Below are 22,605 nucleotides of genomic sequence, written 5' to 3' on the forward strand. Positions count from 1 at the left end.
TGTTCTCACTGCAGCCCAAGGGCACCTCTTTCCTAAGTGGTGCTTCTAGATGCAGCAGAACGCAATGATATCTTAGGCCTTATTAAAACAACAACAGCTCGCCCAAGTCTAGCTAACTTAGAACTGCTCTACTGCACTGGGCTGCAACAAGTGTGCTTGTCCATTGTGATCTGAACACTGTTCCTGGGCCAAGAATCCATCTCCCTGACATCTGGTTTTCTAAATGTAAGGGGAGAGAGAGAGAGAGAGAGAGAGAGAGAGAGAGAGAGAGAGAGAGAGAGAGAGAGAGAGAGGATAAACCATTGAAACATAAAACACCTCACCTGCTGTTTATGCAGGCCAAACTGGGAACATCATTGACTCTGAACTATCGAACTATCTACAGACATCAAGCCTCTCCAACCAGCGGCTTGGGTTCAGGAACAACCCTGCCACTGTTACGCCACATCTAGCCTTCTGCAAAGTCTTTAGCTCTTTCTTGCAAAAAGGGTTTAAAATAAAATAAAATCTTACCTTGCAAGGAAGAGGAACATTGGGAAGTGTAGGTTACGGGGGAGCTTGACACGTATGCCTAATACAATATGGATTTTTGATTCTTTTTTTTTTGCAGTACTTAAAATAAAAAAGGAGGCGGGACCAACAGGCTGGAACACACAACACGCACACACAAATTATAATTAGGCCCCGCAGTGTATAAAACAGACATCAGGAGCATTCGGATTTTCCAGAAATATAATGTCATGTTTTGCAGGGGGGGAATGAGGAGGTTAGCTACAAAATTGGAACAGGGCAGAGACAAGCAGCAGAAACACAGCCTTGGGGGGACGGGGCGGGGAGACAAACCCCTGCCCAGGACTCCAATGTTCACTATGTACTGTACATTAAAATTAAATGCCGAGAGCAAATCAAAACCGATGGAGCCAAAGGGCTAGGATTAAGAGGAGGAGAGGTGCGAAAGAGCAGGAAGTGCAAAGGAGAAAAGAAGAGGAAGGAGGAGAGGATTTAAGTTGATGGCAAGATACAGTACATGTTAACACTGATTGCACAAGAACCCTTTCACTCTCTGGTGGGAAGGGGGTGGGAAGGCATCAATCACCCAGGACATTTATATGCAAAATATATACACAAATCTAGATTAGCTATGTATATATGTACACATAAGTAGTACTTTACGCAAAGGGGAAGGGAAGAGGGATTCTGCCCAATGTTTCAGTGCCGGGTTCAATCGCCATCGTGCAAATCTGCTGTTCCAAGTCAGGACCGTCTGCAAGAGGGTTCGGCTAATTCGCGCAGCTGCCTCTGGGTTTCCGCTCGAAAGCCAGGAGCAGCCTCTGCATCAATGGGCATGCAGATGCCCCCCCCCAATGCTCCCAGACAGAATATGATACAGAACTGGAGCAAAATCTTGTCCTGGCTCTGCTCCACGATGGTCTTCTGGAGGCTCTCGACCGAGTCAGCCACTTACTGATCTCCGGGGCTCCTGGTATGAGAGGCTGTATTAAGAAGCGGGGGGAACTGCCCAGAGGACACTGCAATTCTGTCAGGTTAAAAAGGAGCGTCTTACTTACTCTCGCAGAGCAGCACAGTACAGGGTGTGGGTGTTTGTGTGTGTGTGTGTGTGTGTGTGTGTGTGTGTGTGTGTGTCAAAAATGTCTATAAAAACGGCGCTGCCTCTTCCCTAAAACAAAGAAGCAGGGGGACGCAATGCCAAACTCTTGTCTTTGGGGTTTCCGTAAAGCACACTTGCCACTCCAGCTTCAAAGAGCGCTGGTCCCCCACCCCACCCCAAACCCCCCACCCCTGAAATCTGGGCACTTGGTTGGTCTCTAGCAACATGCCTTTGGGTAGTCAATTGTGCACGAGTACAAAAATCAAGTCATGAGAGGTTCGGGGACCAAACCAAACTTCCGACGAGTCGCCCAGCCAGACGCCAGCTTCCTTTCCGTTTGAAAAAGAGAGAAGCCCGCTGGCTGATGCAAGGGAAACAAGGCTGCTTCTTCTCCTAGTGCTCAGCATCCATTGCATCTAAGTACTTCGCTTCAATGATCCTTGGAAGCAAGTTATACCTGGGTGGAAGAAGGGGGACACCGTTAGATTCTGCCCTAAGCAGAAGACTTTCCGCGTGGCTCTTTCGGGCTTTTAGAAGACATCTGAAGGCAGCCCTCTTTAGGGAAGCGTTTAACGTCTAACAGACCACTGCATTTTAATATTTTGTTGGAAGCCGCCCAGAGTGGCTGGGGAAACCCAGCCAGATGGGCGGGGTATAAATAAATTATTATTATTATTATTATTATTATTATTATTATTATTATTATTATCTGAACCTAGCGCACTGCAAGGACACAGGAAAGCGCCTTGCACCGAGCCACACCAGTGGTCCAAAGAGCTCAGCACCTCCTACACTGGCTGGCAGTGACTCTCCGGGAATTCAGGGCAGGGAATTTCTCCCAGAGCTACCTGGGGCGTCGAACTCGGGGCTTTTCTGCATGGAAAGCAGATGCTCCATCTCTGAGCTGCCGTCTTTCCCTTATGACCCGGGAAGAGAATCTGCTGCGCATGCAGAAAGGCCCCGGAATAATTTGCAATGAGAAATGCATCATAATAGCAATTAATATAATATAATATAATATAATATCTCCAAGGTGATCTCTGTGGGTTCCGGCACCAGACTTCTTGGCAGACCAGCTCTGTGTTACAAAGATGTCTGCAACATCAACCCTTGCAGACGACCGCAGTGCCTGGAGGCAGAGAGTCAAGTTGTGCACCCACAGCAGTGAGCAGAGGAGGAGTGACTGCTGGGAGGAGCGCAGGGAGAAGAAATGCCTGGTGCATCTGCAGCAGCACAACCGGACACCTTCCTCTGCCCCAGCTGCAACAAAACCTGTCACAGCAGGCACTGCAAGTTCCAACAGTTTGACTTCACCTCCGAAGGCGCACTCCTCTGTTGTCTCCCGAGACAGACCGATGCCAGCTAAATATTTACACCCCACCTTTCCTTGAATGAGCGTAGGGTTGCTTACATGCTTCCCTGCCCCGCTCCCATTTTGCTCCTCACAACATCCCTGCAAAGTAGGTGAGGCTGAAAAAGGTAGTGGTGCCTTGCTAGACGAATTTAATTCGTTCCACGGGTCTTTTCTTATAACGGAAAATCCGTCTAGCGAATCCCATAGGAATGCATTTATTTTTTTTTGGTTTTTTTTTTTGCCCATAGGAACGCATTAATTGAATTTCAATGCATTCCTATGGGAAACCGCGATTCGCTAGACGAATTTTTCGTAAAACGAATTCGTCTAGCGAGGCAACCTCCACTAGAAAAAACCTTTCGTTAAGCAGAAATTTCGTTAAGCAGGGCATTCGTTAAGCGAGGCACCACTGTAGTAGCTTGTCTACCGCCCCATCCGCCCACCAAGGCGCATTTCATGGCTGAGCACGCATTTCAACCCTGGTTGAGCCCGGCTCTTATAGCCTGACTTTCTAACCCAGTGATGGCCAAACTCGGCCCACCGGCCGTTTTGGGACTACAGTTCCCATCATCCCTGACCACCCTGTTAGCTAGGGATGATGGGAGTTTTTGTAGTCCCAAAAACAGCTGGAGGGCCAAAGTTTGGCCATCATTGCTCTAACCACTACACCTCACTACCAGCAGGATAAAAGAGGCCCTATCCAAGCCCAAAGCCCTCTTGGGCAAGTAGCACATCTTCAGCGCATACCTGATAGGGACCATTCCGATCATGATGAGGGGGAAGATCATCTTCATGTAGGGCAGTGGAGACATTCCAAAACCACAAAGGATGAGGAGCTGGAGGACCTGCAGACCCGTGAAGTAGTGGATCTTCCTCTGGGGCACACGGCGGATGTAATGCGTCGGAGGGTAGGCTGTCTGGAAATGACAAGGGTGTTAGGAAGAGACTGAGGCTGCCACACTCCCCCCACCACCACCACCCCACCCTTCATCAGAGGAGCTGGTTCCAGGAGAAAATCTGTGAGGAGATTTCCTGGCCTTTCAGGGCTGTGCCATAAAAAATAATAATCTTTTTAAATTGGGTTTTAGAAACAAGAACAATGTTTTACAAACAAGTATGCCAAGTTTTCTCATGTCATTTGTATATCACAAAAATACCATAATATAGTGGTACCTTGGGTTACAAACACTTCAGGTTACAAACACTTCGGGTTACAAACCCCTCTAACCCGGAAGTAGTCGCTCCGGGTTGCGAACTTTGCCCCAGGATGAGAACAGAAATCGAGTGGCGGCAGCAGGGGGCCCCATTAGCGAAAACGCGCCTCAGTTTAAGAATGGTTTCGGGTTAAGAACAGACCTCCGGGACGAATTAAGTTCGTAACCCGAGGTACCACTGTAAATGTGGGAAAATATCTGCAACGTGTGTTCCATTATTAGTGGTCAATGTGCAGGTTCTTGGTCCATGAATTGGTTTAAACAGTTGGAAGGAAGGAAGGAAGGAAGGAAGGAAGGAAGGAAGGAAGGAAGGAGGGAGGGAGGGAGGGAGGGAGGGAGGAGAGGGGGAGGGGGAAATGGTGAGTGGGGTGGGATCAGAGGAAAGAACTCACTCTGAAACTCACTAGCAGATGGTACCTAACACCATGGAAACTAGGGCTAATATGCCTGGGAGCCTCACCAAAATGCTGGAGAGGATGCACCTCCACAGGCACATACCTCCACATGTGGTGGGAATGCCCCAAAAGCCAACTCTCCTGGACAGCAATCATACAATGAATAGGCAAAATAACTAAACAAGTATTAGAAGTCACTCCAGAACTGGCACTAATAACGCCCACTCACACTATAAAGAGCTCGTAACCCACCTACTCTCAGCAGCCAGAAACGGCAACACCCCCCCTCCCCCCGGTGTGGTTATGTCCCAGGCATAGGCAAATCTGCTTGTTATTGTCTCTTTTCAGTTCCTCACTTTCCCAGTCTCTACAGTCAGTTCTATACATTTCCACACCAGTTTTGCGGCCAGTATTTTTTTCTTTTTTTAAATCCTTGTGAGTCTGTCCTGGGTGGGGGGGGGGATGTGGCACCTTGGAGGCTCCACTAGTGAGCTGTAGGTCCTATGGGGAACAGGATCAAATGGGAACCCCAGTTAAGGACCAGAGAGCCTGATTCCTAAAGAAGGTCTCCTTCTCTCCCTTCAGTTGTCATCTGGGGGCAGCCCCTCTGCCCCAGTTCGGCGCTTTATCAAATCAACTTGTGAACGCGACTGTAGAGAGCACCTTATTTTGTTTAAAATAACAGTAATAAAGCTTAGCCACAATCTACTGGTTTTCACTGGTTTTTAAAAAGAAAGTCATTTGGACTGAGGGCCTAGAGTTCACTGCTGCAACCTAGAAGTCAGCATCATAAAATCAAAACAACCCACTGCAGCCACTCATTTGCTGGGACGACAAGACCTTCTGCCACAGGCCCAAACTACAACTGCCTGCGATTCTGCAGGAGGAGCAAAGCGAGTGTGATCACACCTCCGTGTACCTGAGCTAAGGCATCATTCAAAGTTTAGCGTGACACGCGGACTCTCTCTGTCTCTCGTCGCAGTGGCGAAATTTGTGCCGCTGGCAATCTGTGTGCTCAAGCTCTCCATCTAACACAGGCACATCCAACTCTATACAGATTGTGATCTACTCCCAGTATAATAAAACTGGCAGTGATCTACCCATTGTCATTGCCCATAGCTGCTGAGCTTTTTTTAAGGGGAGAGCCGAGAGTTGTTGAGATATTTTGGGCAGCAGTTGAGTTTTTTTTTTAAGGGGGAAGTGACAAGCTTTTTGGGGGAACGGTAGCGTTCAAGCGCTCATCCACAGTGAAAAAACACAAAACGCAAGGGCGTTGGCAGAGACAATGGGGCAGAGCGCTGGGGGCAGGGTGCATCAAGATCACTTAGTAACTAGCAGTCGATCTCTTTTTTTACTACCACGATCGACCTAAAGAACCTTTGTGATCTACTTGCCGATCGCGGTTGACCGGTTGGACATTGCCGATTAACAGAATGAAGATCATGGCAAAACAGCCACGAGTGGCTGCAAATAATAAAATTATTATTATTATTATTCAGCTGGGAAAGAGGGGTGGTGAGAAGCCTTGCACACAAACAGGGCTCATCCAGAATTGTGCCGGTCCCATGCCTAGATAGCACGGGTTTCCGAGCCGCTTTGCTGCTGCTGCGCCACTTCCGCCCTCCTGTCAGTCCAGAGAAAACCCAGTTGCCGTTTGCTCCGATTCAGTGGCGAGGGCAAGTCCGGACGAGCTCCCAATTAAAACAGCCTGCAGGGATGGCTAGAACAAAGGCAGGCGAATGGAAATAGATGCTGTGGTCAAGAAGCAGCTCTTTGCAACAAGCAGGGAAAGAGGGGGTGGCCTGGCCTGGCCAGAGCATTGCTCCCAAGACACAGCTGGGCTTCCATGTGTTAGGAATAAATCACCAGCTGTTTGAGATGTTCTGCCCAGCCTGGTCCTGCGGGCGCCTCTGCTGTGGAAGCAGATAAAAGCTTCCTGCTCCCCAGCTGCTTCCTTTCATGCTACTGAGCGCCTTCTGATCAGGGCACTGCCGGTGGGTTTTTCAATGCCCCCCTCCCAAAGCATGCTGGGACTGTCTTTTCCTGTGGCAGGGATGCTCTGGACACCAGCCCAACATGGGAAGTCAACTTCAACGGCAGCTAAATACAGGCACGACTCCTGCGGTCAACAAGTACCATCAAGGAAAGCTGGAGGGGACTTTGAAGAGGGAGTTTCAAGAGGGTGTGAAACCATTAGGAGTTTGGGAGGCCCAAGTCCTTCTGGCTGCTGAGGCAGTGGTTTGCGACATCCGCATCGCAGTGCCCGTAACTCACAGCTGTACCGTACAAGCACCCTTCCGTTACTGCAGGGAGAGGTATATAACTCAGTGCCAGAGGTTGCAATCAGAAGCACAGAAATTGTGGGCACAAAAAGAGCCTTGGGGACACACAAACAGGGCACTGGTTAACCTTCCTGCGTTAGGAAACAGAAAGGAGAAGGTTGCAGATGGACTGCCAGGCTGAAGGGTAATTATCTGCGGCCTCTTTCAGTGGGTGGGACGTTTTGATCCTGCCTTTTAAAAATACAAATGTGCTTTGGATTTTTCTCTGCTTCATTTTATATTGGTTTTAATGTATGTGCTATTTATCTGATGTTCTAAGTTGCTTTGAGCTCCAAATAAGTTTAATTAATTTGTTGTTGTTGTTGTTGTTGTTAGACAGCCCTTTGCCTGCAGGTCCCAGGGTGGTTCACAGGATCAAATCACAATATAAAACCACAAAATACAAATGAAAACAACCCAATAACCACTACTCCCCTACACATATAAAAAATTGGATGTCAATTAAAGAGGAACGTTTTCAAATGGCAACTAAAGGTGTATAATGAAGGTGCCAGACGAGCCTCTTTGGGAAGAGCATCCCATGATGGGGAGCCACTGCAGAAAAGGCCCCGTTCTCGTGTTGCCACCCTCTGGACCTCTCGTGGAGGAGGCACACAAAGAAGGGACTCAGAGGATGATCTCAGGGTCCGGGCAGGTTCATATAGAAAGAGGCGGTCATTGGGGTATTATGGTCCTGAGCCATTTAATAATAATAATAATAATTTTTCTGTATCAGGAAAAGACCCTGGTGTTGGGAAAGATTGAGGGCACTAGGAGAAGGGGACGACAGAGGACGAGATGGTTGGACAGTGTTCTCGAAGCTACGAACATGAATTTGACCAAACTGTGGGAGGCAGTGGAAGACAGGAGTGCCTGGCGTGCTATGGTCCATGGGGTCACGAAGAGTCGGACACAACTAAACGACTGGCCCACGGGGACAAAACCACATGTAACTGCAAGCGAGAGCCTTGCTAAAAGTCATTTCCCATTGGATTTTGGCTCAGCAGTGGGGGGGGGGGAGCCCACTCAATCTGAGCCAGTGTCCTGCCCCTGCGGAGAGGGTCTCGCTTGCTGCGGAAACGGCACCCCTGCTGCGGCGACCGCAGTGTGGGAGGGGCCCCTTTTATTTCGGAAAGGCTTACACAGAGAGCCGTTGCCTAAGCAGAGGGCAAGACCAAGGCCGCTTCTGGTGCCAGGAGGCGAAAGTTGCCGTTTCCCCCCGGACCGGATGACTGGGATGTTCTTGCTGGCAACCGTCCCGGCGGCATTTCGCCTGCAGGGCTTTTGGTGCCGGAGCGGAGCCAAGACAACAAACAGAGCGTGAGGCGGCAGAGGTGGTGGCAGGAGGAGGGGGAAGATCATAAAAAGCAATCAGAGGCTCTTTAACGGCCGTGTTTTTCAAGTTGCGGCAATCAACTTGTGATTATGAGCTTCCTCAGGAAATGGAGGCGTGCAGGTCCACCGGGGCCTCAGCTCCTTATCCTGCGCAGCTTGCCAAGTCCGAGCCCCTCCCCGTGGCCCCCCTGGTGCACTTACCTGCTCTTTCAGCAGGAGGGCCACCCTCTCAAAGAGCTGGTTCCCGTCGATGGAGGTCAGGGCGATGTAGAGGAACAGGCCGTAGAGGACGGGCTTTGGGATCAGCTGCAGCGGGAAAGGCAGGAGCAGCAGGGAGAGGCCCACCAGGAAGTTGGCTACCAGAGTGGTCAGCCGGGTCTCCTTCACGCTCACGATCCTAGCCGGGGAGGAAGCACAGACGCGGGACGTGTTACTGAGCAGCAAGAGTGCCCATCGCGCAAGGATGCGTGCAAGTGTTTTAGAGAACTAATAATAATAATAATAATAATAATAATAATAATAATAATAATACAGTGGTATCTCGGTTTTCAAACGTCTTGGAAGTCGAACATTTCAGTTTTCAAACGACGAAAACCTGGAAGTAAATGCTTCCGTTTTCAAACGCGCCTCGGAAGTCAAACGGCTTCCGCTGAGTTTTCTTTCAATAATCTCTCTTGAATTTGCAGACCGTCCTTTGCTCCTTGGTTTTTGAATGTTTCGGAAGTCGAATGGTCTTCCGGAACGGATTATGTTCGAAAACCAAAGGTACCACTGTATTTTATTTTATTTTTATACCTCGCCCATCTGCTTCCAACACATATAAAAACATAATGAAATGTCAAACATTAATAATAACAATCTGATCCAATACAAAAAAAGTCAGAAAAACTTTAAAATAAACAACTTGTATCAAATAAAGCGAAATTCAACAATCCATTAGAATCTAATAGTAAACAGCAAATGACGTCAAAGAACCACAACAACCCCGGGTACCCGTGATGCCTGGGTGCCGAGAGGTGATTTACACGAGAGGAGGAGCCATCGAAGATCAGCCACCGCAGACTGAGCGTTGCATCGCTCCCGCTATTCCGGCTGAAATTGGTACTTAGCAGGAGTCATAGAATCAGAATTGTAGAGTTGGAAGGGACCCTGAAGATCATGCAGTCCAACCCCCTGCAATGCAGGAATATGCAGCTGTCCCATACGGGAATCGAACCTGCAACCCTGGCGTTATCAGCACCGCACACTAGCTCACTGAGCTATCTCCCGTTGATTCACATGCAGGCAGCTGGACCCTTGGGTAAACAGAAGAAGCAAGCGATCTGCATGCATGTGTGAAACAAGTCCCATACTAGAGTCGGGATTCTGGACCATACCTGGGGCATTTACCTACTTTTTGTTTTGCTATATAGTGAGCGCCTTGGAGGTGCAGGACTTAGTCCCTGACCTGGAATCCTGCAAGGAAGTCGAAACAATGCTAAGATAGAGGGACCAGGGGGTCTGAAAAGGCATTAAGGGAGCTTTCTATGTTCACCCAAAATGCTATGGAAATTGAAGGGTTCTGTGCAAGGTTGGGATCTGGAGTTGCAGCAAGAAGAAAAAAATTCAGCATCCTGAGAATACCTTCAATTAAAAATAAAAATCAAGTTTCTAGTCCTTATTGATTGGGAAATGCAGGCTTCTTATTTGTACAATATCTGAAGAAATCTCCAAAGTTAAATGGGCTTTCAGGGATGTGTGCCACTGCATTTTGCTCTCTTGGCTAGCAAGGTACAGGATTTGTTGAAAGTGCCTAATGTATACTGGCCAAAGCCCCTGCTTCTCTAGACGCACAATTAATGTGTTTTCTTTCTCCAGCAATTCTCTTATTCTCGTTCCCACATTCAGAGCTTAAAACTAATTTAGCCTTTGCGGCACGCTACACAAAATCTCTTCAAACGGTTCAAATCCCCCTTTCCTGCCTTTTGATCCTCTCCAAGCAGCAGCTACCAGATCTCAGAGGAGGGAATTGATTTCCTTCATTTTCGTGGCATCCAAATAACCAAAGGAAAGTGAAAAAAATCGAAGGGCATCTCAGCAGAAACAGAAAACCCATCACCTCGAGGGGGCCAGGCGTTCTGACGAACTTCAAGGATCATCCTGTTTATAGCGCCAAATGAAGCTGCACAAAGTGTAATTTCTATGGGGGGATTAGGAACTTCAGCCCTGATGTGGATTACGGGAGATAACACTGGCACAACTCCCAATATCAAATGGCAAGTTGGGGGCAACCTTTTGGGAATTTAAAGTGAGCTCACATGCGCCAAGCATCCCTCTTGCAAACTCCAGGTCCGGCCAGCGGCAAATTGGGCAGGGAGAATGTCGAGAGTTTTTAAGCAGCATCAGCAAAGGGTGTCAGATACAGACCTGCAGTATCTTGGGCAGGTCTTTGCCAGGGTCCCAGCCACAGACCCCTTAATCAGGGATCCCTGGGGTTAAGAGAGAGGTGATAGGGTCATTCCACATCAAATCAACACAAAAAAGAGTGTTTTGTCACCCTCTGTCTCATATGTTGAAACTTGGTGTACACACTTCCCTTATGGCTGAAAGAAACCCCCTTAAATTTTTTTCCTCTCTCAAACGGTTTTAATTTTATAGCACTTCAAAGTTTCGTTAAATCTGCGTTGTCTGTCCCTCGAGACCCTCGGCACAAGATAGTTAATGAAAGTTTGAACTTTGAAGGCCCTCCCATCAGATGTCAGGGAAATAAACAACTGACTTTTAGAAGGCACCTGAAGGCAGCCCTGTACAGGGAAGTTTTTAATGTTTGATGTTTTATTGTGTTTTAATATTCTGTTGGGAGCCTCCCAGAGTGGCCGGGAAAACCTAGCCAGATGGGCGGGGTATAAATAAAAATTATTAAATTAATAATAATAATAATAATAATAATAATAATAATAATTACTACTACTACTATTCCCAAAGCACTCTGCTAGTTCAGATCACAGCTGTAGCATCTCAGATTCCTCAGGTGAGTTCACAAGTGGAGCTTGAAGGAAACAGCCCTGTCCTTTTGCTCCGAGGAAATGGTGCTCAGTGGCCCAGACTGCCTCTGAACCCAGAGGCTCACTTTTATAGCCACTGATCAATGCAGCCTTCCTGCCAAATCCCTCTTTGCAGCCAACTATAACGAATAGACTATGCATCCAACATAGATGTTCCTAACTGCAGGGCGCCCTCTAGTGGTCACAGCATTTCTTAAAATTAAAATAGTTCATCTGATCATGGGCACAGAGGACAATCCTGAGATTCTGTGTTGCAGTTCAATGCTTTCAATTTGTTGGAAGCTGCCCAGAGTGGCACAGTTAGATGGGTGGCATATAAATTATCATCATCACCGTCACACTAGAACTGGGGGGCACCCAATGATGATGAATGCTTGAAGATTCAGGATGGGTCAAAGAAAGGACTTCTTCATGCAGTGCAAGGACTATGGAGCTCCCTCCTCCAGCTGCCCACCAGCTCGGATGGCGTGGAAAAAAGATCAGACAACGGCTACTAGCCATGACGGCTGTGCTCTGACTCTGCAGTCAAAGGCAGCAATGCTTCTGAATACCAGTCGCTGGAAACCGCAGAAAGGGAGAGGGCTCTTGGTTTCTATTCCTCTCTCTGTGCAGTCACTGTGTTTATGCATTCCAGCAAAGAGTGTTGGGATCACGGGAGCACACACCTCTGCCTCAGTCCTTCTGTGTTTTACTCTGCAAGATATCTGATTATGTGTCTAGAAGGAACCAGTACGTTTCCCAGTACGTTTCCGAGCACAATTCAAAGTGTTGGTGCTGACCTTTAAAGCCCTAAATGGCCTTGGTCCGGTATACCTGAAGGAGCGTCTCCACCTCCATCCTTCTGCCCGGACACTGAGGTCCAGCACCGAGGGCCTTCTGGCGGTTCCCTCGTTGCGAGAAGCCAAGTTGCAGGGAACTAGGCAGAGGGCCTTCTCGGTGGTGGCGCCTGCCCTGTGGAACGCCCTCCCAACAGATGTCAAAAAGGAAAACAACTACCAGACTTTTAGAAGACATCTGAAGGCAGCCCTGTTCAGGGAGGCTTTTAATGTTTAATAGATTATCGTGTTGCGGCATCTGGTTGGCTACTGTGAGAACAGGATGCTGGAGTAGATGAGCCCTGGGCCTGATCCAGGAGGCTGCTCTTATTTTTTATTATTATAATCGGTGCTTTTTTTCTAAAACAATGTTTAGGGGTGCTTTCATTTTGCTGCTCCCCTTCCCCCTCACCCCCTTCCTCCCTCCCAACCCCCGGACGAGGGACTCAAGGCAACGGCGGCGCTGAGAGGACGGGAAGGCCCCAGCAATGGCAGGTTCAGCTTGAGCAAGGAGGAGCGAGCGCTGGTCGGCTGGCTCCAGCCTGGCAAGAGAAGGAGGCGCAGTGGCGTCGCCTCCACTGTGGCCACCCCAGACTCCCCTCTCTGGGCACCGGCGGGGAGAATGAGGGCGCTCCAGTCCATGCTGCTACTGCGGAGACAGCTAGCATGTCAGTCCGCCCGTCGGTCAGTCACGGCAACACAAAATGTTTAGGGGTACGCATGTCCCTGCATCTCCCCAGAAAAAGAAGCACTGATTGTAATTCATTGTCTTATATTTCACACGCTGTCGATTGCCCTGGCCTCCAAACAAGCAAGCAAGCAAGCAAGCAAACGTTCGCCCCGACTTACGTCTCGTAGATGTGCCCGTTCTCCACCCTCTCCTCCACGTAGGCCAGGGCTCGGACATGCATCGGCGAGTGGGGGAACGCAGCGTGGATCCACGGCAGCCCAAAGATGGAGAGCCCTGTGTTGATCAGAGCCACAAGGAGGAGGTCCCAGTGATAAGCTGTTCCCTTCACTAACCTGAAATAAACTCTTGTTAGTACAGTTGTAAATGCATGCATGCTAGCCGGGAGGTGGCAGCAAGCAGACCCGAGTCAGAACAGCCCCCCCCCCAGTGCACAGCAAGCCTCTTGGGTCACACAGAGCATTATGTACTTGGAAAACAAGAGACTTAAGAGAATCACAGAAAATCATAATGGCCAGGTTGCTCACTGGGGCAAGACGGTTAGAGCATATTACACCAATCCTGGCTCAACTGCACTGGCTGCTTATTAGTTTCCAGGCCCAATTCAAAGTGCTGGTTTTGACCTACAAAGCCTTAAACAGCTCAGGACCACAATCCCTCAAGGACCGCCTCTTTCCATGTGAACCTACCCGGTCCCTGAGGTCATCTTCTGAGGCCCTCCTTTGTGTGCCTCCTCCTCGAGAGGTTTGGAGGGTGGCAACATGAGAACAGGGCCTTCTCTGCAGTGGCTCTGTTTGTGGAATGCTCTCCCCAGGGAAGTTTGCCTGACGCCGCCTTCATTATACAACCTTATCCGGCAGGCAAAAAAGTTCCTCTTCCACCAGGCCTTGGGCTGATTTGACTTCTAACGCCCTTTTAAATGTGTTGTGGAAGTGGGGATTAATGGTTTGTTTCTGTTCTTTATTATTTTGTGTTTTTTATATTGTAATTTTATGTTGTGAACTGCCATGATATCTACGGGTATAGGGCAGTATACACATTTTAATAATAATAAATAATAATAATAATAGTAATAGTAATAATAGAATCGATAAGTTGGAAAGAACCACAAGGAAAAGTCTACTTCAACCCTCTGCAATTTAGGAAACTTTCACCCCATATGGGGCTCAAACCCACAACCCTGAGATTAAGAGCCTCATGCTCTACCAACTGAGCTAAACGTGCTCTTGGCCCCGTCTGCATTGGGCCCACAATAACCTCTGAGCTTGTTCACATCCTATACTATTGCCCCAAGCATGTCTTTTAACACAAAGCCCAGACCACAGGTCAGAAAAGACTGCCTGGCTGCTCATAATGCCAAGACAAAACACTGTCAGGGTTTGAGTCTGAAGGCTGCAGCTATTTACATTTAGAAAAAAAATCATGTCATTAAGGGAGAGACGGAGAAATGGCTAGAGGCAGGGAACTTTGGTAAGAGGGAGGGGGTGCAGTGGTTAGAGCAGGGCTAGCCAGCCTGATGCCCTCCAGATTTTGTTGGACTACAATACCCAGCATCCTTGACTCCTGGCCATGTTGGCTGTTGGAGTCCAACAACCCCTTTTTCTACCTCCATGTCTGAGTGTCAGGCTACGGCTTGGAAGACCAGGGTTCAAATCCACCCTTCGCCAGGAATCTCACTGAGTGGCCTTGGGGGTCAGACCCTGTCTCTCAGCCTAATCTACCCCACAGGGTGGTGGTGGAGATTAATTGGGAGGGGGAAAGCATGTACTCCACCTTGAGTAACTTGAAGGAACTGTGGGACACAAGTGGAATGAATGAATGAATGAATGGTGCTGCAGTTGACAGATCAGCAAGGAGCCTTGGGCTCAGGACAGTTTCAACAGGCAACTTAGAATTGGCTGCGGTTCGTGAATGGTGACGGCAAACTTCAAGCGATGGAGAGGCGAGCGTGGACACCCAAAGACAAGAGTCCAAGATGGGGCTCTGGGCTGAAAAAACAGGGTCTTGGGCTAAGCTCTTGACCAGATAAGAGGCATGGGACCAGCAGAGCTGCTTCCTTGGGAATTGTGAGATCAGGTGCCTGTACTAGACCAAGCTGTGTGCATTTTTCTGGATGTGCATTTCCAAATCTGTCTTCTAAGGGCACAGGGCCTCCTGTCCCCAGAAATTGGGGGCACAGGGCCCTTTGTGGGGAGAGGGCCAGAACAGGGCAATGGGATGTCAGAACTAAGACCTGGGAGCCCCCCCCCCCATGCACCTGAGGCCTTTGAAGAACATGTGAAAAGCTGCAAATACCCTGTTTCTCCTAAAATAAGACGTAGCCATAAAATAAGCCATAGCAGGATTTTTAAGCATTCAAGGAATATAAGCCATACCCCGAAAATAAGCCATAGTGATAGGCAGTTTAACCTTGTAGGTTAAACTGTACTATACTTAATATAAAAAATAAGACATCCCCTGAAAATAAGCCATGTGTTGTTGTTGTTTTTGAGGAAAAATAAATATAAGACGGTGTCTTATTTTCAGAGAAACACAGTAGGTGGTAGAGGAGTGTGGGGATATTTGGAGAGGTGCAAAGCGTGCAGTAGTGGCCAGGCTAAAAAGAGAGAGCCTTGTATTCTGGTGAATTCTGGGGCTCATAGTGTCAGGAGTATGGGCAGGAGTCAGGCTCTGGGGCCTGTAGTGCTTTGCAGGACTGGGGCCTGCCTCAGCTTGTGCTGGAGAAGCAAGGAGTGGCCACTCAGGTGAAGACCTCAGCTTGTGCTGGAGAGGCAAGGAGTGGTCACTCAGGTGAGGCCACTTGATACCTCACTGCACCTGGTGGCAGGAGCTGGGAGGGATAAAAGCTCAGCATTTCCCTTCAGCTCTTTGCCACAGCAACGCTATCCCTGCCTGGTTGCCTCTGGTGCTCCTTGGACCCTTGCCTTGCCGACGCCTTGATCCTCAACCCTTGGACCTTTGCCTTGCTGACGCCTTGCTCCTCGACTCCCAGACCTTCGCCTCTGCCTTGCTCCTTGACCCTGTGACTGCCTGCTGCTGGACCCTCAGCCCTGCACCTGTTCCTGCTTCTACATCACCATCTTGCCTCTGGTCCTGATGTCCTCAATCAGGGCTTCAACCGCCCGCCGACCGGACCGTGACACATAGACACCATCTCTCTCTCTCTCTCTCTCCCCAGAAAGAAAAAATTCAGAAAGCCTCTTGTCGGATAGGAGGAGGAAGAACTAACACCCTTGTCTCCTACCAGCCAGCATATGACGCTCCGCTTGGTTCTAGTTAGCTCAGAAACATCAAAGGGAATTCTCAAGCGCTGCAGAGCCTGTGCATAAATCAGGGCTCTCCGCTAGATAAAAGCAAGAGCACGTTCTATTTCTTGGCCTACTTTGAGCTCACACGCCTGCTGGGCGGCACAGAGGGAAACACAAGCGCCGGGGGAATGAAGTGACGATGACGGCAGCAGCAGCAGCGTGGGAGAGCAGCTCCGCGGCACAGATCCCTTTGAGGGACTTGTAGACTGGAGAGGAGGGTGGGAAGCCTCCCATTGGGGCATCTGATGGCCACTGCGAGAACAGGGTGTGCTGGACTGGTTGGGCCACTGGCCTGATCGATCTGGCAGCCAGGCTCTTACGCCTCTGTGCTGGTCTCTATCTCTGGCTGAAAGGGATTCTGGATATACCAGTCTCTTAATTCATATTCACAGCCTTCGGTCAATGCTGCCTGGCACCTGGGGGACCAGGATTCTGCAGGCACAGACAGGCTGTAGGGGCTGGAGAGGTGTATCAGATGAACACCCGCACCCTGGAGGGGGGCACCATACTGGGCGAGGCTGAATTATGGCAACTGTCTGGAAAAACATATGGAATTTCTGCAACGCACAGATTTGAAACGTGTCTTTCAAATCTGAGCAACAGTGCTGGAGATAACTCAGTAACTCAGGCAACATCTTCAGCGTGAATTCTAAACCGTTGTTTGTCCGACTGAGCTGGAACCCAAAATATTGATCTGTGCTTAGATACTGTGCGCTTTTGGTTGGATTTAGAGGCCAAATAAAATTTAAAAAGTGAGCATTTTAATTGGATTTGGTGAGTTTTGCTTTAGCCGCTTTTCTTCACTCTCTTTCCAGCTTAGCCTGGATAGCTCAATTGGTTAGAGAGTGGTGCTGATAACGCTAAGGTTAGAGGTTCGATCCCCGTATGGGACAGCTGCATCCTCCTGCGTTGCAGGGGGTTGGACTAGATGATCCTCAGGGTCCCTTCCAACTCTACGATTCTATGATTGTAAACTAAATCTGCCCCTAGCCCCGTTGTGTTGCATTCCTCGTTCGTATACCGCTTAGAGACAAATGTAATTAAGCAGGGCACAAATTGTCTGAATAAGTAATAATTCAGCGAGATTTCTTTATAATAAAAGCAAAGATGCTGGAATTCCAAGTGTCTAGTCCTCATAGTGAAGGAGGCAGAGCTTGATGTGAGGCCTCCCAGCATGCACCTCGCCCCTACCCCCACCCCACTGCCTTCTTAAACTTGCTTGAAGTGGAAGAATTATAACGGAACAGGTTAACACAAAACAGACACACACACACAAAATACCTGTTTTCCGGGGCGTTTGTGAGTGATGCCACTATATTTTGCTCGATGAAGAAAAGCATGGAGAGCAGGAACCCCAGGCCCATCGCACTCATAACGGACCCAATGGAGAGATCTAGGAGGGGGGCCAACACGAACAAGCTCTCCGATGGGTTGTAATTAAACTTAGACACTGAAAGACACAAACAGGAAGTAAAGGCTTCTTCAGAAGCTGCTTCCTGACTGCCATTGTTATTATTATTAATAACCTTTATTCATACAACCATCACATTTCAAAAAACAAAGAAAAACAAAGTCCCTCTATCAAATCTAAATCGGAATTTCTAATACCATACATTTTCCAACCTTAATTCTCTCTTTAATCTAATATCAACACAATTTTAAAAAATTATATCAAAAAATCAATACATTCCCACTTTATACATTCTCCCTTTTCCCTCCCCCAACTCCCCCTCACCCATGTGTGATCTCAATCTTTTGATTTCTCTCCTTTAGTTGTGTTAATTTTTATTAATTTATCATCCAATTCATTATATTATTCTTTGTAATTTCCCCCTGTATGATTTATACCTCCTCTATTAATATATCAGTTCCAAAGCAGTGTATCTTCATGTACTCCTTGATTCCTTCCCATTCTTTAATTATTTCCTGATTTGAGCGGCCTCTAATATTTGCTGTTATTTTCGCCAATTCCACAAAACTCACATATCAGATTGGAGAAATAAACTGACTGGTCTGACTGCCATGGTTTTGCGGGCAAACTTAGGCTGCGGAAAGAAAGTGGACTCGCTGCTCTTGTGCAAGAAACCCATTTCCAAAGAAAGAAAAAGGAAGGGGGTGGTCTTTTTGCAGCAAGAACAGAGATGGGAAAATGCACTGAACAATGGAAGATAGTAATTAATTCTCCCAGCACACCAGGTCTGAAACAACAATGTCTATGAAAGGCTACACATGTGAAATAGGTTTTATACTTATAAGATGGGACTGGGGCGCTTTTGGTAAGGAGGAAAAAAATGTGGTCAGCTGCAAGAATGGACTAACGACAAGTGAAGGATCAGTTGGACATTAAATAAGAAATGATGCGGCTACAGAAGGAAATGATCGACATAGGTTTGCAACAGGAGCGGGAAACTTGATTTCAAGAAATTGTATTAAACTAAAGTACAGTGGTACCTCGACTTCCGAAGGTTTCGACTTCCGAAGTCCGCTAACCCGGAAGTATTTTTGCTGCGCTCGCACTCTGCACATGCGCAGAAGCGGCACACACGGTCTGCACATGTGCAAAGCGCAAACTCGCACTTCGCGCATGCGCAAAATGGACGCTTCGACTTCCGAAGAGCGCCGCGGAATGGATCGCCTTCGTAAGTCGAGGTACCACTGTAAGTTGGTTTGATCTGTAATCATTTGGAAAATTAATAAAAATAAATTGGGATAAAAAGGAAAATGGACTGGGAATTGTGGGATAAACAATGATGTTGGGCAATGTCATGTGCAACTTGAAGAATGAATGTTCAATAAACGTAATAGTTGTCATCCGTCTCTCAATGGAAGAGTGTGCCCTTGAGGTAATAAAAAGAGATAACACACCTGCTCAAAATTTGTGCAAACAAATCAGGGTGGATCTACTACATTTGTTTGGAAAGTTGTTTGTTTGCTGTACATTTGATCACTCCTGCAATATCACAACCAATGGATACCATTTTGAAACAAGATGGCGGACGGGACCTTGCAAAACTGCCCTGATCTTTTTCTTTTTTGGGGTGGTGGAGGTTTCTTTGAAATTCCTGAGAAACTAGGGGCAAGGATTCAATGGGTCACCTGGAAGAGCCCAGGTATACAGCTGGGGACGGGAAGTCCAATTTTGGAAGAATCTGAACCAAGGGTCCATGCAACCCTGTTGGACGGAGGCAATTTTAGATGAGTAGGCAGGAGTGAACTAGCTGCAGACTTCTGTAATGAGAAATGCAGCCTTGCAAGTCACTTGTTCAGTTTCACTCCACTGGAGGTGGGTGGTCCAAGCCTTCTCCTTTAGGACGAACCATTCTGGAATCCCAAGCGTGGTTTGACCTGCCTATCATGCACAAATTCAGGCCACCAGCCATGCCACGTTTAGGCGAGCTTTTAATGTTTGATGTTTTATCGTGTTTTTAATATTTTGTTGGGAGCTGCCCAGAGTGGCTGGGGAAACCCAGCCAGATGAGTGGGGTATAAATATAATAATAATAATAATAATAATAATAATGCCCCCCAAATGGACATTTGGTGCAATGCTACGGGTCATGGGCCACCTGCAATCTGGACTCTGGTCTTGACAGAAGCTGTTCCCGTTATCATTTTACAGTAGATGTATGATGCAGAATATTGCAGTTTGCTCTGAAAACGACTTCTCTCCATGTAATTGTGACTCTTAGGCAAGATCTATTCAAGATCCCTAGAGTTCCTTAGCAGTGGCACCGACTCTGGCATTCTTCCTTACCCTCCCCTAAACCCCACCAGGACCTACAATATCCATCCCCCCCCCTAATTTTTTTAAGCTACATAGCCAAAGCAGGCCTAGACCAGCAAGAGTTGAAGAAGCATGTCCTCCAGTTCGGTGTTCTCCAAATATTGTTGGACTACAACTCCCATCATCCCCAACCCTTTGCCTAAGAGAGCTAGGGACGATGGGTGTTGTAGTCAAACAGCCGATGGTGATCCAAGGTTGAAGAAGACTGTTGGCCATTCTAGTTGACCAGCAACAGCAATGTCAGTCTTCCCCGTTCTCCGTACGCAGCAGGAAGAACAGCTGGCAGCTGTTGTTTTCATTGGGTGTGTGATGGCATTTGTGTGTTTGTGCGACTAGAAACCAGAGCGGCTACACTCAGAAGACAGCCAACGGCTTCAGGCAAAACACCAGAGTTAAATCTTTCATCCCTCCAGCGCTTGGGCCAGTTCCCATCTCAGCAGCTGAGTCGCATCTGAAGCTGTTCCTTTGCAAGCTGCGCAATGGGGATTTCCACAAAATACCCCACATTAGTTTGCTTTCTGACAGGTGGCAAGGGAGCAATTGTCATTAAGGAAGTCAGGGCGCAGGCATGCACACACGCAACCAAAAGCTGCCCACTTTCCAGTTCCGAATGAATGGAATGATGGTCACCTGGGGGGGCGAGAGGAACCTTTCTTAATTTCTCCTCCATTCATTTCCTCACATTTCCCATGCGCGTCATCACTGGGGCAGGCGATTCCTGCCTTCCTGATGTGGAAAAGGTGACCCGCTTGGCCAAGAGGGACCTTGGATAATTTTTCAGGTTTCCTTGTGCATCTGATAGTCCTAGCAGATGTCCCAGGCCATCAGCACGTTTCAATTAGGAAAATATTAAGTGGCAGACGGAGAGAAGAGCTCACAGGTCAAACCCATCACCAGCACATCTGTATGTTTGCTGACAAGCCTTCCTGCCTTTGGCAATTAGGCGAGCCTTTTGTTCCCTTGCCAGAATCATATGGAGGATCAGGACTTTAATAATAATAATAATAAAACAATGCAAAAGAGCAGCATTTTAATTATGCTGAAATTAAATTACAGGCTGGAATAACTCGCAGGAACAAAACAACCTCTGCTGATATCATCTCGTCTGATTAGCTCGCTGCATGAATTAACGCCGACTGTGAACTTGGGAGGTGATTTATTTGGGTTGGGGGGGGGGGTCAGGCGGGGACCCTCTGGGGTTTGGGAGTCACGTTCTGAGCTATACCTTCTTCCGGCATGTTTGCGATCCCCAAAACCTCCCGGCTGCCTTCCCCTCTGCTAAGCGAACCGAGGAGACCAAAGACTTACTTGTTATTTCCTTGAAGAAGTAAGACCCCACGGCGGAAAAGGTTAGGACAGAAATGGGCAAGGCACAGTCGGACAGGATTTCGCGGACTCTGGCGTGCAAATAAGGGCTGCAAGGATATATATATAAAAAATACTCATGTCAGGGCAAAGGAATACAGCGTTTCTGCTTCAAGGGCTTAAAATGCCTGCATGGCGGGTGGGATACAGCACTGGTCCTACTCAGAGCAGACCCAGCTGGATAGCTTAGTGGGTTAGAGCATGGTGCTGCTGATAGTAATAATAATAATAATAATAATAATAATAATAATAATAATAATAATAATTTGTATCCCGTCCATCTGGCTGGGTTTCCCCAGCCACTCTGGGTGGCTCCCAATAGAATATTAAAAGCACAATAAATACATCAAACATTAAAAACTTCCCCAAACAGGGCTGCCTTCAGAGGTCTTCAAAAAGTCAGATAGTTGTTTATGTCCTTGACATCTGGTGGGAGGGCGTTCCACAGGGTGGGCGCCACTACCGAGAAGGCCCTCTGCCTGGTTCCCTGTAACCTCACATCTCACAGGGAGGGAACCGCCAGAAGGCCCCCGGAGCTGGACCTCAGTGTCCCAGCTGAACGATGGGGGTGGAGATGCTCCTTCAGGTCTACTGGGCCAGGGCCGTTTAGGGCTTTTAAAGGTCAGCACCAACACTTTGAACTGTGCTCGGAAACGTACTGCCAAGGTTGCAGGTTCAATCCCCATATGGGACAGCTGCATATTCCTGCAATGCAGGGGGTTGGACTAGATGATCCTCAGAGTCCCTTCCGACTCTATGAGTCTATTATCTATGATCTACGTCAATGGACACGACTAACTTAGATGCATTCATTCCAATGGGTCTGCTCTGAGTAGGATTGCAATGGATGCAGCCTGACGTCCAGCTACTTCACCACATGAAGTACTTGGCTGCGATGGGGCCTGCAAGATACCGCAGGAGGAAATCTTGGCTGGATGCCTTGGCTGAGGAGAAAGCCACGAGGTCAATGGGCCACGGGGGATTCTGGCTCACAGGGATCACTGGAGCTTAATCAGGCCTCTGAAGGGTAACTTCAGCCATGGGATATAAATGCAATATTTACATCCAATCCATCACCAGTACACATAACATATGGAGAATTTAAACCCAGTTTGTATGTCTTATATATGTGGTTGTTTTAAAGTGTGTGTGTGTGTGTGTGTGTGTGTGTGTGTGTGTGTGTGTGTAGAGAGAGATATAGAGATAGAGATATATGTTTTTATTGTATGGTAAATTGCTTTGGGATGCTCTCAAGGGAAGCGAGTCACCAGGGAATGGGCATGGGCCTCTGCGTCAAATGCATCCTCTGCTTAATTTGGCCGTAATTTTAAATCCTCTTTCTCTTGTTCCCTTTCCCACTTGGAAGAAAGGTT

General features: G+C 48.0%; 1 protein-coding gene across 2 annotated transcripts in view; it reads right to left on the minus strand.

Annotated features, from left to right (window-relative positions):
* Positions 1–612: 612 nt before the first annotated feature.
* SLC4A11 (solute carrier family 4 member 11) overlaps positions 613–22,605 on the minus strand; it is a 144,409-nt gene continuing 122,416 nt past the window's right edge. For both annotated transcript variants that reach the window (XM_035101166.3, XM_088661156.1), the window contains exons 15-20: positions 21,176–21,282; positions 17,365–17,533; positions 12,937–13,110; positions 8,430–8,625; positions 3,711–3,880; positions 613–2,066 (exon numbers count right to left, since the gene is read on the minus strand). In XM_035101166.3, coding sequence (XP_034957057.3) covers positions 2,003–2,066; positions 3,711–3,880; positions 8,430–8,625; positions 12,937–13,110; positions 17,365–17,533; positions 21,176–21,282 — 880 coding nt within the window. In that variant the 3' untranslated portion in view covers positions 613–2,002. The remainder of the gene's footprint in view (positions 2,067–3,710; positions 3,881–8,429; positions 8,626–12,936; positions 13,111–17,364; positions 17,534–21,175; positions 21,283–22,605) is intronic.

This window comes from Zootoca vivipara, chromosome Z1, assembly GCF_965207765.1.
Source record: "Zootoca vivipara chromosome Z1, rZooViv2.hap1.1, whole genome shotgun sequence".
In the NCBI taxonomy this organism is placed as follows: Eukaryota; Metazoa; Chordata; class Lepidosauria; order Squamata; family Lacertidae; genus Zootoca; species Zootoca vivipara.